We start from the raw sequence: 19,939 nt of genomic DNA on the forward strand, positions 1-19,939 counted from the left end.
GATAATATAGAGAAAGGGTGCATTCTTTTTTTGGCTACTTTTCTATTGGTGGTCGATTTCGATGGAGGCAACAATGGAGACAAAAATGACAAGGCAGAGGGAGGAGCGATAGAAGGTGGCCGACTATTAAAACCATAATAGAGGACGGAGAGATGGGAAAGATGAAGCTAATCGGGAGTGAGAGTTGACGGAAAGAGGGATCGGGGGCTAGCCGGCTAGCTTTAGTATAACTTTTCTATTTTAAATTATAATTGGTTTTTTATTAACTTTAATTAAAAATTTAATCAGAAGCAAAATGGTAACTTCATATCAAAGTTGTAACGAGGAACCGAACCTATGATTTTTTGCAAACGATATACAGTATACACAACCATAAACACCGTTTATGTAATTTTGTCTTTAATTTTATAAATGTTTGTTGCGATTTGCCAGCTACAAACTACAAAGCATCATAAATCAAGGTCTCACAACCCTAAACATGCCGAATAAATCCCTGTTAGCAGCATTCACCAAAAGCATTCCCAAAGTCCCCCCTTCCACTCTAGTAAACCCTGATGAACGAATCGCCAATCTCATCTCCAAATCCCTTCAAACTTGTCAAACTTCTCAGTTTCCTCCAGCTTCTCTGAACCCCAAAATCATAACCCTCGTCCTCTCAAACACACACCTTCCACCTCAATCTTGCTTCAGTTTCTTCAATTCCCTCCAACCCAACAGATTGAATCTTATCGAACCATACATATCACTTTCTTGTCGCCTTTACAAATCTAAAGATTTCGCACTAGCTAAGGATATCTTGAACCAATTAGCCATCAACAATCATATCCAACAACCTATTAAAAAAATCACGTCTTTCGTGAACGAGAATTGTAGTTATGGAGTCAGTAAGGTTGTTCTCGGGAAGTTGTTTGATACTTTGTTCCGTGTTTACTCCGACAATGAGAAGTTTGAAGAGAGTTTGGAGGTTTTTGATTACATGAAAAGTAACGGGTTCAGTAAGATAGATGATAGGTCCTGTATGGTTTTTCTGCTTGCAGCGAATAGGTGCAACAAGTTCGATTTATTGTCAGACTTCTTTAATAAAATGGTTGATTCGGGAGTTGGGATAACCGTTTATTCTATGACAATGGCGATCTCTGCAATGTGTAAGCTTGGGAAGACTATAAAGGCAAGAGAATTGATGGAGGAAATGATTACGAAAGGGGTTAAACCTAATGCGAATACATATAACGCTTTGATCAATGCCCATTTAAAGAAATCAGAATTTAGGGAAGTAGAAACGACTCTTGATTCAATGAAAACGCAAGGAGTTTCTTTCTCCGTGGCAACTTATACCCTTTTAATAGAATTTTACACCATGTTGGACAACATTCAGGAAGCAGAGAAGGTGTTTGATGAAATGCATGAGAAGGGTATAGTGGCTGATGTTTATGTTTACACTTCAATGATAAGTTGCAACTGTAAACTAGGGAAAATGAAAAGGGCTTTCAAGTTGTTTGATGAATTGACAGAGAGAGGCCTTGTTCCAAGTATCCACACTTATGGGGTGTTGCTTAATGGTATATGCAAAGCAGGGGAGATGAAAGCTGCTGAAGTTTTATTGATTGAAATGCAAAATAAAGGTCTCGATGTGAATGATGTTATAATCAACACATTAATGGATGGGTACTGTAAAAAAGGAAATGTGAATGATGCAATTAAGTTGCAGAGTTTGATGGAGAAGAAAGGGTTCAAACCTAGTGTCATTTCCTACAATATAATTGCTACAGGTTTGTGTAGAGTTAACAGATATGAAGAAGCAAAGACGATGTTGTTTACAATGACAGAAACAGGAATCACTCCAAACATGCTAACTTACACGACATTGATTGATATTTTCTGTAAGCAAGGGAATTTCATTGAAGCTAGAAGGACACTTAGAGAAATGGAGAGCAAAGGGGAGAGACCAAATGTTGTGACATACAATGCTTTTATTAATGGGTATTCCAAGAAAGGGTTGATGAAGGAAGCTTATAGGGTAAGAAGTGAAATGGAAGAGAAAGGTGTGATGCCTGATGTTTACACTTTCACTTGTTTAGTGCATGGGGAATGTTTGGCTGGGAGGGTGAATAATGCCATGAAGCTGTTCGATGAAATGCCTCAGAGAGGTTTTACTCGAAATGTCATAAGTTATACAGCCATGATTGATGGGTTATCAAAGGAAGGAAGAACAGAAGAAGCTTTTAAGTTGTATGATCAAATGAAAAATGAGGGTATTTTGCCTGATGACACCATGTACTCTTCCCTAGTTGGGAGTCTTCACAGTGTTAAGGGTTAATAAGTATGATATGTTTATTTTCATGCATTCTTGTCAATATGAGTTAAACTCTTATTTTTTTGTATTCTTCTCAAAGACTAGTTTTTGTATTGTATTTTAAAGGTACAAGTGTCGTTAAGATCAAATTAATACAGTGGTTAAAAATAAAATTCACTCCAATGTCTACTCGTCCTTGTATTCATACTTTTTCAGAATAAATACTAAAAACTGAACATATTACCACATTGAGTTATTAATGATATATCCCACCGGCTAGTGGCAAAGAGACTAACAACATCACCAACTGATGAAGAAAATGAACGATGGTCCACCCTTGATGCCACCGCTCTCCATTTGATTTATGACACGATATAAATAACAGATGACAAACATTTGTTTTGTCGTAAAATCGTAAATTTACCACAACTTTTACTTACGTCCTAATTTAAGATTGTTTTTCTTTTAAGTTTCTAACAGACATTTTACGACTTACATTTGTGATTTTTGTAAAAGATGACACAATATATGTATCTCGTAAATTATTAATACTTGACATTATATTTACAATAAACTTTTTTGTCTACCATAAAAATAACGTCTATCATAATCTGTCACATCTTATTATTTTTCTAGTAGTAACTCCAAGACAATAAAAACTAGGGGTGAACATACTACGATATCAATATTTTTTTTCTCCAAACTATGTATTATACCAACTATATTTGGTACCAATTTATTTGGCTACCAGCAATTTTGGTTTGTACAAATTGTTAATAATATATAACAACTCTTAATTTTTCTATTGTAAGATTTAAATGCCAACAAGAACATCGGGTTATTTTATCATTTAGTAGACATTAGTTAAATAATTATGTTAATTTACTAAAGAATTCTATTGAAGTATCTTTTTTTTAATTTAATATGGGAATAATTATGTATCAACATTTGATTGAAAAACAGTGATGTTACACACTTCGAAATAGACATTCCGAACATAAGTAAAAATAGTACTTTGGAAGAAGAACAAATTGTGCAAATGAAAAACAAAACTTCAAAATTATTTATTCAAAAACTTAAATAAATAGTTATTTTTTAGGGGTTAGTTTATTTAATATCCTTTAGGCTAAGCCTTTAAACCATTAATTAACCAAGTAAGCACAAACCCAACTATTTAACTACTTTAATTAGGTATTGACTTATAGCTACCTGTTTTATTGAATTTTTTGTATAAACATTTTTATTTATTTTTTGGACTTAGTAGATAAATAAAACTTTTCTATCTAAATATTGTTTGGTTTACGAACAATAAAATATTAATTTAATAAATATTTATTATTTATTCTACAGCAATTTGTTTATTTCATATCCATTATTTCCAACACTTACCTTAGCGATTGCAAATATATATATATATATATATATATATATATATATATATATATATATATATATATATATATATATATATATATATATATATATATATATATATATATATATATATATATATATATATATATAGTCTTGGTCGGCCAAATGAGATTAGGTAATCTGGGTTCATTTTGTAATATACATTACAAAAATGTATATGGTTCATATACGGTCTTATAATCATTTACTTGGTCCAAAACCAATTGCAAAAGTTTTGGTTCCGTATTTCCCATCATATTCGGATAATTATGTCGTTTTAGTTTGAAAAGGTAACGGAATTTTATTTCTTTGGTCAAGCTTCAAAAATGATATAATCAATAAAATACAGATTTTAAAGCAATTGATGTCATCCATTTACGACCAAAAATGTCATGCACTCTAATATCATATTCAATGACAGATAATGACATTAGATTCCACCAAAGTCCATGATCTCCCATATGTTTTCGTCGTTTAGCTTAACATGAGTTTAAAGATTTATCTTCTATTATTATTATTGTTTTGACGAACATCTAAAAAGTTAGTGCTGTGTACGCTAAAATCACGACTAGATATTTATAGTTGACAGATTGATTTTGTTAATCTTAAGAATGTTAATGATTACCTTAATAAGTTGATTTCATGAATAGAAATCTTGTAATTCTAAAGTGACAAGTACATCAGAAGCAATGAAAAATGTTGTCAACATTGATAAAAACACAATAATAAAATCAAGAGTAAATTACACGGATAGTCCCTATGGTTTGGGGTAATTTGCGCGTTTGGTCCCTAATTAATTTTTTTAACTCGGACCGTCGCTATAGTTTGAGTTTGTTACGTTGTTGGTCCCTCGCCGACTTAAAATGACCAATATACCCTTATCTATTATTTTAATTATTTTCTATTTTATTAACTCATTAAATAAATATGTAAAATAATATTAGTATTTATTAGACGGGGCCTATATTTTCTCTATTATCACTGCAGTGAAAGTTAGAAAACCCTAAACAATCGAACACCCTTCCCCCTTCTCCTTTCTCGTGGGCGCCACCTCCTCTGTTCCACTAAAATCGGCATCGCAGCCGACCAAAACTTGCAACACCGTCGCTGACCACCTCTTCTGATCAAAACCTACACGACACTGCCGACAATTTATTCCGATCAAAACATTCAAGTCGTCGAGCACTGCTTCATCAATGATGTCGTCCAATTAAACCCAAGAACCCACCGCCGAGTGTTCAGGGGAAAGATGGCGATTGCAAAGGGGCTAGAATCCAAAAACTGAAATCAAGTCAAGCGGAATCGCGCACGATAAAGTGTGTGACGACTTGCATATGTAGCAGAGGTCTCACCTTCTCTTCCACAGTTACTGCTCGAACTCACCTTCTCTGTTTGAATTTTCTTAAAAAATTGGAAATCACATTGGGCTATGTTTGAAACTGCTTAATTTTATGGGTTTTAGTTCATTGGGGGTTTCCTAATTTGTAGTGTAGATTCAAAAGGTTGTTCATTTGAGATTTCATATGAACTTTTGGTTCAAGGTTTCATGAAGCTTTGGTTCATTTGAAGTTTCTATTCATGATTGTTTTGTGGCTTAATGTATTGAATTGCTTTGGGAAGATGAAGATTGATAGGTTGCAGGTAACATGAATAAGGTAGATGCTGGGAAGATCATCGACAATATTGCCGGAGAAGGAGGATGATGGTGGGGGAGGGTCGGGGTATGGGTCAGGGTGATGGACCCACATTTGTGAAAATTTTATTTTACATATTTATTTAATAAGTTAATAAAATAGAAAATAATTAAATTAATAGATAAGGGTATATTGGTCACTTTAAGTCGGCGAGGGACCAACAACGTAACAAAATCAAACTATAGGAAAGATCCGAGTTAAAAAAATTAGTTAGGGACCGAACGCGCAAATTACCACAAACCATAGGGACCATCCGTGTAATTTACTCTAAAATCAAAGTGCATAAAAGACATGGTTAACGACTTAATAGAGTAACAAAGTAAGCTCATACACCTTGGATAACTTTATTTTTTATACATGATTTACAAGTGACATTTGTTGTTCAATAAACACCATCAAACTACACTTGTTTAATCCATCCATGAATGTACAATTAAGCATTGCATTCAGCCATCAAGGTACAACCCAGAATGCAATCAAAAAAACATTACAAACACCAACACATACACATTACATGCATTATACATTCGATCAAAAAGAAAGTGTACAATGTCTAGAATACCCTTTCACCTCAAAGTATTCTAGAAATCAACAACTTATTAAAGGCTTCCAAGTCCATATTCTAGAAAACCAAGCAGAATCTCCAAGCTTCATATCAATGGAGGTTGTGTTACTGTTGTTATTTCCCATGTCCTGAAACGTCTTTTCACCACCATAGGGAACACTAACAGGTGATCTAGGAACACTTTCTGATTGTACAACTACAAGCTGATTAATCATTTCCAAAACCTCACTCATTTTAGGCCTTGATTTAGGGTCTCTAGACAAACACTTATTTGCAATCAATGACAACTTTAAAGCAGATCTCAATGAGTATTTTCCATCGAGTCTACTATCAACTATTAGTGGAAAGTTTTTATCATCTAGAAAAGGTCTCACCCATTCTAGAAGCTTCTGCTCACCCGCGGGTCGGTTTCGATCCATGGGTCGCCTACCCGTTATCAGTTCATAAAGAAACACTCCATAACTCCATACATCATTCTTGGATGTGAGTCGACCCGTTTGGATGTACTCTGGAGCCGAATAACCCATCGTCCCTACCACCTAATCACATTTTTTTTTTTTTTTTTTTTAAATTTAGACACTTTATAATAAATAGTTAATTTGTTTATTAATTTATTATTTATTTACCGCTGTTGTGACATGGGAATATCCTTCTTTAGGACCTAATCGAGCCATTCCAAAATCTGAAAGCTTAGCGTTCCATTGATCGTCTACAAGGATATTTGAAGATTTGAAATCTCTGAATATAATCTTTAGAAACACAAAGAGAGAGAGAACAAAATCAGTGATCTTGTAAATAACTAAATATTGAAGGTTTTTGAAGTGAGAAATTAAGGATACCTGGAAGTCCATTCCTTCATGTAGGTAAGCCAATCCACGAGCTGTGTCTTGAGCTATCTTTAATCTTGTTAACCATGAAAGGATTGTTCCGGATCTTGAAGACAAATGATATTCAACACATCTGTTAGGCATATATTCATATACAAGAAGGCGTTGGATTCCTTTTTCATGATCTTCTGCACAGTATCCGACTAATTTAACAAGGTTTGGATGCTGAACTATCCCAAGAACATTCACCTCTGTCACCCACTCCTTGTGTCCCTGTTTCATCAGAATAGATTGATCAGGAAATCAGGAATGGCGTGAAGAACTCGATTAGATGAGAAGAAAACGGATAAATTTACCTGGAATCCTCTTTTGCCAAGTTGCTTCACAGCCACATTGATCTCTTTTGTTGGATCTCGAGGATTCTTAATGGTGCCGGTGTAGACAGCACCGAACCCACCTTCTCCAAGCTTTGAGGTAATGGCGAAGTTCTTTGTGGCGGATTTGAGCTCGGAAAATTTAAACTCTCTGAGAATACTTGATCTTTTTGAGAAGCTAGGATACCTGATCTTTCTAAATTTTGTTCTTGGCTCGAGGGAAGTTTGGGAATTTGAATCCGATCCAGACGCAGTACGATCTGTAGATCCAGAACCGAAAGACCTGATCGTGCTTAAATTTGTTGGAGTTTCCGGTACTTCATCCTTGTCTGCGCAGTAAGATGACTGAAAGCACATCATTATGTCTCTCAAGATTTTCTATCTCCGCTGTTAAAAGACGTAATCAAACTCGAAAATTTAGGGTTTTTGTATTTCATGAATTTTAACCAGACTTCTTTGTTTTTTAGTAACAAGAAATGATTCTGATATCAACATAGTTCTACAGCAACTAATTGATGTATGATAAGCAAATTGTGATGTGCAGTTTCACCCTTTCTATTATGCATAACAACAGAATATAGGTAGCCAGTTAGGGCTTAACGTAATCCTTCATCGCATGAATTGAAAGTGTTAAACATATATTGAAGAACTTGGATTCAACTAATTACAAAATTAGGGATACAACAAAAGACGCCAACATCGAAGAACTCGGATTCAAATAATCACAAAATATGAACGCTAAGCGGAAGACTCAGAAATCGAACAGAAGAAGTTACCTATTATCAGCTGAGGATGTAAAGAACAAATTGTAATTGTTGTACAAAAATGGAGAACTGAGATGCAAGAGAAGAACAAATAGTAAATGGATGCGATGGAAGTTTTGATTTGACCAAAGAAATGAAGCATACAAAAAGACCCCAACGACTAATAAAAGAGCTATAAATTTTGGATTTTTTTTTTCATTAAATTCGTATGTGTGGATAAAAAGACAAAAACGACAATTGGCATCATACTTTTATAAATCTTATAATCATATATAAAAATAAATAAAATCTTATTAAATTTTGTTAGTTAAAATATAGTTTTATTTTAGATTTTGGTTATAACTTATATTTTATTTTAGATTTTTGTATTAATATTATTAAATTTTAAAAATTATATATTTTTTTATTTTATTTTATTGAAATATTATATTAATAATATGACTTTTCAATACATAATTAGTATTTACCTTTTGCGATTAAAAGTGTGACTCATAAAATTTAAATTGTATATTTTTATATATATGAGAGTTTCACGGAAAAGATATCAAAAACAATAATTTATGTAACTTATGTTTGACGTGGTATCTGAAAAGCAGGTTACTAACTTATAGAGTAGCTAATAAAAAATAACAGCAAAATTAATTGATAATCTATCTGAAATATATAAAGCAATTTAGAAAAATATGTTTTTTAAAACTAATTAAGGGTATATTTGATAAGTTTTAAAAAACTTCTCAAAAGCTAATATAAGTATCTTTTTAAAAAAGTAGTTTATAAATTGTTTTTTGGTTTGTCAAACATGACTACTAAAAAAAACTCGAAAAATAAACTAACTTATCAGCTAATTGTGACACACCAAACATAGTTTATGTTTGGTGTATTGGCTAAAAAGCTAGTTATTATCTAAAGAGCTACATGATAGCTGAGAAACTAGTTGTTATACTAAAAGCTAGCTGATAAAAAAATTATGTTTGGTAAAACTAGTTGATAAGCTAGTTGAAATATATAAAATAACATAAAAATACAATTAGAAAAATATGTTTATTATATATAATCTTAATTCTGGGGAGCCTTAGCTACAATTCCCTTTTTGCTTTTCCTACATTTGCCACCTTACTTTCTTTACATTTACTTTCTTCGACCTAAAGTTTTCTTTCAATTGTTCTTTTCAACGTCCATTACTTTAATACTTCCTGCTTTTGCCGTTGGGTACAGATATTCGTCCGTTCTCCGCCTCCCTCGTCCAATTAGATGTTGCCGCTCTTCTCGTCCAATATTATGCTCCACCGCCATTTACCGGCGTCTTCCTATTCTCAATTGACCATAAAAGAATCACATACCCACCGCCTCTACATCGATTTCACTATTCATCGTTATCTTCTTCACTTTTTCCATATTTTCCCCGGTTTAGAAACCATCTGCTTCCCCGATTTTGCATCATCCCTGCAACATCTTCGTCCCAAGGTTCTTATGAATTGATCATTGTTTACATCAGGAGTAACTGTAAATCGATTGATGCCTCACCTCCGATTAGAAGTAGTCCCGACATCAGACGAAGGGAATGACAATCAACAGTTGAAAAGAAGCCTTGCTTCTACTTCTCCTTCTATTATTCAGGAAATCCAAGCTAAGCTTCACAGTGCAGATCGGCGCAAATAGGTAATTGAGTCCATTACTTCTTCGTGTATTATTTCTGTTTGTTTTGTTGTTTATATGATGAGTTTGACAATTCGATATGGGTTTATTGCAACTGATTGGTTCTTTTGTACTAACAGTGGTTAAGGAATGAAGAATCAACATATGAATTGGACATGTATTGCAATTTCATCTAACTTTATTTTTAGGTCGATTTTGCATACCATGTGTTAGATGAAATGTTTAACAGAATTAGTTCTTGATTAAACTCAGTTGATTATGAGGGATTGAAAGTATGTTGCTTTAGTGTGATCATGTTGTAATCTACTTATATATTTTTTTGAATTTTTATCCACGTACACATTTGAAGTGCTTCTTTTACTACTTGACCGGGTGCTTAAGATAATAATGAATATTTCATTATTGGTTCATGTAATCGATTTAGGTTGGTCTACCCCCATGGGATCTGGTATCAACAATAAGATATGTTTCATTATAAACCAAAAAACCAAATAGTAAGAATTTACAGAAGTTGTCCATGTCCCAATTCAACAGAAAAAATAATTTATTGCAGCAGAGTTTGGGTAGTCTTATTTTCATTTAAGAAATAATAACCACTTTTGATTGTGTTGAAAGTTCATTTATTAAAGGGGGAATATTATATATTTCTTTATGCCAGAAAACCAGATTCCCCAAAAGATCAAGCAAGACTGAATGTTCAAGGAACAAATGGTACTCCAAAGAAGCCAAAACAGTCTAACCGTAAACAGTGACGATGCTAGAAAGTGTAAGTACCATTCTTAAATTCAAGTTTTATTGTATAAAAAATTTATTTGATGTTAGAGTATAAAAGTATTAGACATGGACATGGAGGAACGACTCAAGAAAATTAAAATTGTTGAGTTTTTCCTTAAAATAATGAACTTTATAATACATTTTGTAACATAACGATGGCATGGGCACCAGGGAAAAAGATTGGGGAAAGAAAATAAAAAACAGATGTGTTTTTTACTAAAAAAAACGTCTATTTTTTATTTTTATATTTGTGCTAATTAGTAAAAGATGAAAAATTGTGATTGGTTCCCGTACAACAAACAAGAACATGGAAAATTTGTGGATCAATGGGTGCTTTATCAATTCGGTTCTAGCTCAATTCCAAACAAGTAAATATTCCTATTACAACATTGTATTTTCATCTTGATTTGTCCTTTCTTTGTAAGATATTTCTAATTTTTCATGGATCATACATCATTGCCAATCGGAGAAGCAGTGACTCTTTTGATGTTCTTCCGTCTTAAAGCTATAAAAGATGTATGGGATCTTCCATCAGGTAATGTTAAACATGGCGAGAAAAATAGCAATGAACTTGATGCATTTAGCCCTTTATTCTTTTATTCTTTTTGTGGGAATTACACATTAAAATTTCCGATCTTTCCATTATTTTTGTGGGTATGCAGTATGCTACATTAAAGCTATGATCATTTCATTATTTTTTGTTGGTATGTTGTTTTAAAACTATTTATCTTTTAATCTTTTGGGTGTCATAAAAAAAATGTTATTGCCAATTTGTAGGAATGGGGTGACCGGTAGCTGTTGGGGATGCCTAAGTACATCACTATGCACCAAAACATATGTAAACGTATGCTCTCATTGTACACTTCTTATTAACAATTCACTGTCTTTGATAGATCATTTGGTATTTAGCAAATACAAATTTTGACTATTCGGCCCTTTTCATTTCATATTTGCAATTGCAGGAGAGTCTTGAAAATCTACCTAAATGGGAAGAGAATCAAATGTTCAAACAGTATGTTTCTTTACACTGCTTTTTGATGTAATTCTTATAAATCCAAAATTTCTTTATATTTTATGTTAAATGCATCAGAATCTCTAACCTAAATACCCGTACAGATTCATGGTAGCCCATAACACTGCCACTTTTCCTCAAAAAAAAGTAAGCTAAGAATTTGGATTGAAGTTATGTCAAAAAATGACATGTTGTGTTTTATTTTACTAATGTTTTAAAAAACATTATGGATAAAAGAGTTGACATGTTATATTTTTATAGGATAGAAGAATACGAAAGGTGATGAGGCAAAATCATAAAACTATAAAAGAAGCAGATTCAAAAGCTTGAGGTACTGCCTGCAAGCCGTCAAAAAGAAGCATAGTTTTTGATTTTCTTTATAATTTTTTTAAGTGTATCATGTCTTGTATGATTTTTTTTACTGCCTAATTGTTTTGTGGCTTTTCTTTTGTTGTAATAGGCCACAAAGACTCGAGTATTTTGTGAAGAACAATGGGTAGAAGTTATGATCATGGTGCTCTCATACTAGACCTTCTATTTGAGTTTTGTCTCATGTTTCAATGTTCAGCACTTTTCCATTACCTGGTAATGACATGGAAAGTAGAGTGACCTAAATAAGTTAAAGTGTATTGATTGTTAATATACTCTACGATCCCATCCTTGCATTATGTTCCAAGCCTACTATTATTGATGCATCTTTCCCCTCTTCAACTTTCTATTAAGGTAAAGTTTGATACTTTTGAAATCTTTGTTCTTGTATTAAAATTTCGGTTCTTTCTTATCCATTAGGACTAACTTTCCAGGTTATAATTCATTTTCGTTGTCACTTAATGGCTTAAGAGGCCATTTAACCCATAATAACCAAAAGTGGAAAGTTTTGTGAATTTGACCAATCTGCCCCTATCTTAGAAAATTTCTACAAAAATCATCAGAAGTTGGAATTAGGATCTGTAAGCTCTCAAAGCTTAGAAATTGAGTCTACTTCGCCCTTAATTTTTTCCCTGACCTGATATTGATCCTAACTAGGGTGAAAGTAGTCGTTTTTCCAGACCAGTCTGAAATGAATAACAATAATATGCAATTTTGCAAAAATCATAATAAATTGTAAAAAAAGCGTATGGAGTTGTGTAAGTAATCCCTGAGCAGGTATTGACCTGAACTTCATGACCATGGCTTCGTTTTCTGTTTTGGATGAGTTTAAGGAGGGCAAAACAACTATTGAACAGGATGTAATTTTGATGTAAGAAAAACTGAAAATAAACATAAGAAACTCCAACCCATGCGTAGCATGGGGAAACTTTCCTAGTTATAATTAATTAAGGGTATATTAGGAAAAAAATTTAAAAAGTTCCTACAAAGTTAGTCTTTGGTGCACTACAACTAGCTGATAAGATAACTTATTTTTCAAGCTTTTTTAAGTTGTTATGTTTGGTAAACTAAAAAGTAGCTTATAATCTAGTTTTTTAAAAAGCTATTTAGTTTATGTTTGATGTATTAGCTCAAAAGCTAGCTGTTATCTGAAAAACTAGTTGGTAGTTAAAAAACTAGTTGTTAGCTGAAAAGTAAGTTGATAAAAAATGATGTTCGGTAAAACTAGCTGAAAGATATTAAATGACATAAATTGGCATTTTAAAAAATATTATTTTATAACTAATTAAGGGTGTATTTGGAAATTTAAAAAAAAAAAACCTCATGAAAAGCTAACTCAAGTAGCTTTTTAAAAAGTTAGCTTTTAAACTACTAATTAGCTTGTCAAACATGAACACTTAAAAAAGCTTGAAATAAGCTAGTTGTGGTGTGAAAAACATAGCCTTATATTAGCTTTTCAGAAGCTTTTTAAATTTTTTCGAAATATACATATTAATTAAATATAGAAAACATAATATTTTAAATGCCTTTTTATGTCATGTTATATCTTTCAACTAGATTATTGGTTAGTTTTACGAAACATTATTTTTTATCAGCTAGTTTTTATACAACAATTAGCTTTTAAACTAATAATTAGTTTTTCAGCTAGTACGTCAAACATAGCATAGCCTAAATAGCATTTTTTTTTTAAAAGTTTATAAACTACTTTTTGGCTTGCCAAATATAACAACTTAAAAATGATTAAAAAATAAATTAACTTATCAGCTAGTTATGGTGCTAAACATAACCTTATACATAACATTTGTCTTATTATTAGTAAGCTATATTTTATTTTTAACTTTTAGATAATTAATGTATATAGTTTTTCTTTTATTTTTTAAGATAAAACTGTAGAAATAGTCTATGTTGTCATTTATATGGTTTTAATCCAGAAAAAGTTTGCAAATGCACTACTGGCCCAAATTTAGATCTTTATGGTGATTTTGGTGTCTATCAACTTGAAAAGACCTAGGTATCTTTTTATTTATATTTTCATTTTATTAATTTATTTTAAGAGGAAACTACAAAAAATGTTATTGTGGTTGTCATTCTTTTATTGTTTCAGTCCAAAAAAGTTTGACTTGCAAAGGTGGTCTAAATTTGGATTTTTTTGTGATTTTAGTCCCTGTAAGATCTGAAATGACTTTTATATCCTTATAATTTGTTTTTTCATTTTTAATGTCTATTTTAATATATTCATAATTAAAAAAATCAGAATCTACCATCCTCTATTCCTCATTCTCTCTATTACAAAACACACACACAGTCACTAGATATTGACGATGAAAAATCGAAAGAATCAAAACACAAACAGACACTCCTTGTATGAACAAACTTTAGGTAATTTTAATATGAATTTCGATCTATATAATTGAACTTGATCATATCTGTTACCATTGTCTGCAATTTTACTATAGTTAATCACCAAAAGGATAAAGAGAAACAAAGACATTGCATATTTTTCATTGACTCTGAATATAGATCCAGATCTATCGACATTTTCATTAAAATTTGAACCTATAGAATCTAAATCTAAATCTAAATCTAGATCGATAAAAAATAAAGGTTGGTGGTTTAGATTGAAATTTGGTCTCTATACTTTGTTACCAAATGCGAGTACCCAGAAATCCCAACATTTAAATACTCCACAATCGCAACCATGTAACATTCCAGTAACCCTTTAAGCATGTACCTTCATCGACTCTGTTATCGTCGTTTGTTATAACACAAAATATGAACTATTGGTACTAAAATTATATGGATCAATGAGAACTATAGATAGAAAAAAGGAATTTATAAATAAATACTTATATCTCAGGGATGATTCTATTTTTGTAAGTCGTATATATGATCGAAATCGCATTGAAAAAGGATCTGAAACACAATTAATTCCAATTAGAGTTAGAGAATAGCTCTTACGAGGTGTTTTCTTCAAATCCTATACAAAAAGTTCTTTGTTATCGTCATCAATGGAGAATATGAAAAGCAATAACTTGGTAGATATTCGTAGTAACTAGTATTAGGTTTTGTACCTACGTAGATGGGACCAACAGTTGTCAAACTGAGTAAGGAAAGCATAAAATGAATGTAACATCCCAAAAATTAAGACCAAAAACTTCATTTTAATTATAATAAAATCATCAACCCCAAAACATGTTTATAAAACCATAAAAGAAAATCAGAGTATGCCAATCAACCAATCCAATACATCATAGTTTATAAACCGGAAATCATGGTGTGTGTGTGTGTGATGCGATCACCCCCGAGCTCCTCCCTTTTGATCCGGAAGTACCAGAAACATAAACTGAAAACCGTAAGCATGAAGCTTAGTGAGTTCCCCAAAACACCACAGATCATACATATCAAACATACAATGGGCCATGCCCCACACCTATCGGGCCCCGTCCAGCATCAATCCCCGCCCAGCATCGAGCCCCGCTCGGAACAGATCTGTAAATAGCATGAGATGGTCCCCACCTCATCACACTCATCAAGCCTCGCCCAACATTCATACAGACGCATAAAACACATGCAAGAATCACAAAGATAAATAGCATACAATACACTCATCAGACCCTGTCTGGTATACATATCACATGACATATATGCAAGAGTCACACAGACAACTAGCATCCTAATCACAATATACAATGGGCCGGAATTAGTGCCTTCGACCCGCCAAACACAGTGAGGAAACTTACCTCAAGCTGTTGAATATCTCAGATAAAAGCTAGGACTGCTGATCCGGAAAAGCCCCACGCTAACCAATCAAATAAAACCCAATTAATAAGTTGGGCCACAAACCAAAGCTATGAATCTCATTCATTTGTCTAACTCTTAGGGTAAAAGACCATTTTACCCTTTCCTCACTTAACCCAACAACCAAGGCCCAAACCAATAGCTCCAAGAGCCCCAATATGACCTAAAATCCTAAATGACACCCAAAGCCCATTATAGGCCCAATCCAAAAAGGCCCAATGCCAAACAATAACCCAAAGTACAGAAATGATCTAATGTCATAGAAGTTTAGGGTCCAAGCCCAACCAAAACAAAGCCCAAATAATCCAAGCCCACAAACTTCACCCGACCCACTGGTTAGCGTACGCTCGGCGTACCTGGCTCGTACGCCCTGCATACGCGACTGATTCGGAGACGGGGCTTGTACCCAGTACGTCGTGCGTACTTAGGAGTACGTTGTGCGTACTCAGGAGTATACCCATGGTACTAGCCTAAACCCAAGTTCTTGCCCAAAAGTCTTAACCACTTAAGAACTTAACATCCAATCCTCAAATCAACATCATATTAAGGACTTAAACCATAAAGTCAAAGACTTTAAGCCTTTGCATGGCTAAAAACACTCCATAGTCCAAATCTAGCACTTTAACTCCATTAAGAAGAACATCAACCTTACATGGTTGAGCTAAACCCATCAAGCTAACATTTTTATGTACAAGGGACCTCAGAAAAGCCTAGATCTATCATCCCAAGCTAATGGAGTAGCCCATACTCCCAAGCAAGGCTTAAAGGACCCAAAAATGCACAAATAAGGCCTTAAACTAGATCTATCATAAGTAACCATCAAGTTAGGAGCTTTATACCTCAAATAGCTTGCTAAGTTTATGAAGATCCTGGATCTTCAAGCTCCAAGTCCACAAAAACTTCACTACCAAGCTTCACTTCCTTCAAGGGGCCCAAAAACAGCTACAAAATCACACAATGGCTCACAAACACTCAAATAAGGCTAGAGTTTCGTTATTAGGGTTTGGAGAAGTGGAGACTGGCCATAAGACGCTCCTAAGGCAACATAAGTTGATTAAATAGGGCACAAACCCTAAAAATTAGGTTTTGCCCCTACTTAGCGTACGCTCAGCATACTCCCACGTACGCCCAGCGTACATGGGTGCCTCTGCGTCCAACCCTCAAGCCAGTACGCCTAACGTACTCATAGAGTACACCCAGCGTACCCGGCTAAGGACCAAAATGAATAGAATTTACAAATAAGTGTTAAAAGGAGCATACCTAAAAATTACGGATGATACAATGAAGGAGTAAATGCTCAAGAACCTTAAATTATCATAATACAAATAAGATACAAAACGACGTAGTTTAATGTGATTGTGTACCTAAGCTTATATAGGACTGTAAGGTTTATATATATATATATATATATATATATATATATATATATATATATAAACATACATACATACATACATACATACATACAAAACTCCAATAAGGAACCATTTAAAATGATGAAACAAAGAACCAATATCATCCATAGATTTTCATCATATTGGGTAGACGTACATGCACTGAATAATAACAAAAAGCGCACTTTTTTTGTTTATTTTTATTTTTATAACTAATATTTTATCGAAAAAAAATGAATATACCGAAATTCATAATTTTTTTATCCTCTTTCCATAGACATCCATATTGATATATACATAAATAAACTTTTTTCTCAAAAAACTCGCTTCGTTTTGTAAGTTTTTTAATATTTAGGTTTATTTTTTATCGAAAAAATATAATAAATATATAAAAATTCAAAAATTTTGGCACTTTTTGAACAAAGATTCATATAGATATAAAAATTATAATAAATAATAATTTGAAATTTTAACTCAGATTCACGTTGTAAATGGTAAAAACTAAAGTATATATAGTTCAGATTCACGATATTAATAATAGTACGCCGGATTCACATTTTGAATGCTGAAAACTGAATTATATATAGTTCAGATTTACAGTGTCAATAATTTCACTTACGGATATTAAAAAACTACTTATAAAAAAATCATTTTATTTCTTTAATACTTAGGTTTATTTTTTAATGGAAAAACAAAATACATATTTCAAAAATCATTTTTTTATACATTTTAAATAGACATTCACGTTGATGTATAAAAAATATTTTATATTCAGTTTAGATTCACAGTATGAATAATAATAAGTTAGATTTTTTCTAACAACCAAGATTTGTTCATTGGTTTCATCTTTTAAAATGGTTCATTATTTAACCCAACCACATATATATATATATAAATATATATATATATATATATATATATATATATATATATATATATATATATATATATATATATATATATATATATATAACTGATGATTTGGAATTCGTAGGTTCGTACAAATCTTTATGTTCTCAAAAAAGCTTATGTGTATATATATATATATATATATATATATATATATATATATATATATATATATATACATAAGCTTTTTTGAGAACATAAAGATTTGTACGAACCTACGAATTCCAAATCATCAGTTATGCTGATTCATATATATATATATATATATATATATATATATATATATATATATATATATGAATCAACAATCATATGGATTGTAGAAGCAGATATAATTGCTGATTCATATATATGCATGCATTCATATTTATAAATCAACAGTCATTTAGATGCAGATATGACTACTAATTCATATATATAAATATTGACTGTTGATTTGGAGTTCGCATGTTCGTGTAAATCTTTAGGTTCACACAATATATATATATATATATATATATATATATATATATATATATATATATATATATATATATATAAGCTCTTGCTATACGTACCATTCACTCACATAAATCATCAAATCATGAGGATACACAAGCACTATTCTACTCACAAGGGGATACATTAAGCACTTTAGGGGTACGTATAGAATTTCTCATATATATATACATAGGGGGCGTTGAGAGGAGCAAAGTGGGTAGTTGCATAAAGTTCACTTATATATATATATATATATATATATATATATATATATATATATATATATATATATATATATCCCGTTCCTGTGACGACTCATTTTAAAGTGAGGACTCGTGAAGACACCTTAAAAATTGAAAACAAAAATCTAAAAATAAATACAAATCATAAAATCGAGCATAGATCTATGTCCGGGAGAAAAAAAATTAGAAAAAAAAATTGCATAATTAAAATTGATCAATGATTCAATTTTTATTTTTATTTTGCATCATTATGATCCATGATTCAATTTAAATGATCCAATATTTTTTTTAAAATTGTTTTCTCCCGGACATAGATCTATGCTCGATTTTATGATTCGTATATTTTTAGAGCCTGGTGAGCACATAAGGTTTTCAACCAACAATAAATAAGTTTATTAGTTTCATCAATCAACAATAACCCGATTATCCGTTCCCGTTATCCTCACTTTACATCTCTAAACACCTATCATAAGGGACCTAGCCTAAGGATCATCATCGGGATGGACACTACTGCTAAGGGGGTTCCTCAGCAATAAATGTCCTAAAGGCAACCATGAGGGGGATGGAGTACACCAGTGAACACATCGTTCACAAACACCTACAGGTTGCAAGCCTGCTAGCGTTCCACTGGACTGTCTAGAAGAGTCTGTGGTCGTCACCCACACTCAGCTAGATGACAGAATCAACAACAACAACATCGAGGCCTCTCATCATTTTATCACACATCGTCTATTACATCTACCCATGTTTTACCCCAACATTTTTGTAGATATAAAATACATATACAATTTAAATCATTTAAAACATGTATAAAAATCTTTCACCCAGCATAGACAGCAAGTATTCAGACAATATGCACGCATAACACGTAATTTATATGAAAATACTTCATATCTATGTGTAAGATGAAAGTGACTATGCACTCACTTGAAAGGTGGTGACTCTGCACTTGAACAGCGCTTCGTTATCTCAAAATAATTTTCCCTTGACAAAACCTAGTATCAATACCACTAGGGTTTAGTCTAACGTTAACCGCGACTAATTAATAGTCTAGCTATTATTATTATTATATAAGCGTTAAACAACACTCTATATAACTCATAATAATAGCTCAAATAATTATTTTAAGGACCTAATAACATTACTATAATTATTTAAAAGCTATATTAAAAATTTCATAGGCGTAGCTCACTTACAGCGGATTTTAAAGAAAACCGGGCTTCGCTTGGAGCAGCATTTCCGAACCGAAAGACCCTTTTTTCTCAGGACTCTGGGAGCCTCGGGGCTTCCTTCGGGTGCTAGGGAGGTTCCCTAGGGTTTAGGGGGGTTAAAACCCCTAGAGAGAGAAAGTAGTTTAGAGAGAGAAGGAGAATGG

At 32.4% G+C, this 19,939-nt stretch overlaps 2 protein-coding genes and 1 long non-coding RNA gene across 4 annotated transcripts; 2 read left to right on the top strand and 1 right to left on the bottom strand.

Moving 5' to 3' along the window:
• The first annotated feature begins 330 nt into the window (after positions 1-330).
• On the top strand, positions 331-2,340 carry LOC145161020 (Pentatricopeptide repeat (PPR-like) superfamily protein). Its single transcript, XM_079080444.1, has one exon. It carries the CDS (start codon positions 479-481, stop codon positions 2,315-2,317), a length of 1,839 nt encoding a protein of 612 aa, XP_078936570.1. The 5' UTR covers positions 331-478; the 3' UTR covers positions 2,318-2,340.
• A 3,372-nt stretch (positions 2,341-5,712) lies between these two features.
• Positions 5,713-8,082, bottom strand: LOC145161021 (serine/threonine-protein kinase PCRK1-like). 2 transcript variants are annotated; one of them, XM_079080446.1, is made up of 5 exons: positions 7,943-8,082; positions 7,149-7,553; positions 6,805-7,065; positions 6,592-6,714; positions 5,713-6,504 (listed from the first exon to the last, which is right to left on the bottom strand). In XM_079080446.1, exons 2-5 carry the CDS (start codon positions 7,524-7,526, stop codon positions 5,989-5,991), a joined length of 1,278 nt encoding a protein of 425 aa, XP_078936572.1. In that variant the 5' UTR covers positions 7,527-7,553; positions 7,943-8,082; the 3' UTR covers positions 5,713-5,988. The 2 variants fall into 2 exon arrangements, with proteins under 2 accessions (XP_078936572.1, XP_078936571.1); XM_079080445.1 differs by having other exon boundaries at positions 7,149-7,495; positions 7,943-8,076.
• A 2,712-nt stretch (positions 8,083-10,794) lies between these two features.
• Positions 10,795-11,702, top strand: LOC145158483 (uncharacterized). Its single transcript, XR_013737275.1, has 5 exons — positions 10,795-10,895; positions 11,138-11,204; positions 11,323-11,372; positions 11,477-11,519; positions 11,634-11,702. It is a non-coding gene; the product is annotated as an uncharacterized LOC145158483 (long non-coding RNA).
• The last annotated feature ends 8,237 nt before the right edge of the window (positions 11,703-19,939 follow it).

This window comes from Lactuca virosa, chromosome 2, assembly GCF_052849685.1.
Source record: "Lactuca virosa cultivar CGN04683 chromosome 2, Lactuca_virosa_CGN04683_v6, whole genome shotgun sequence".
NCBI lineage: Eukaryota > Viridiplantae > Streptophyta > Magnoliopsida > Asterales > Asteraceae > Lactuca > Lactuca virosa.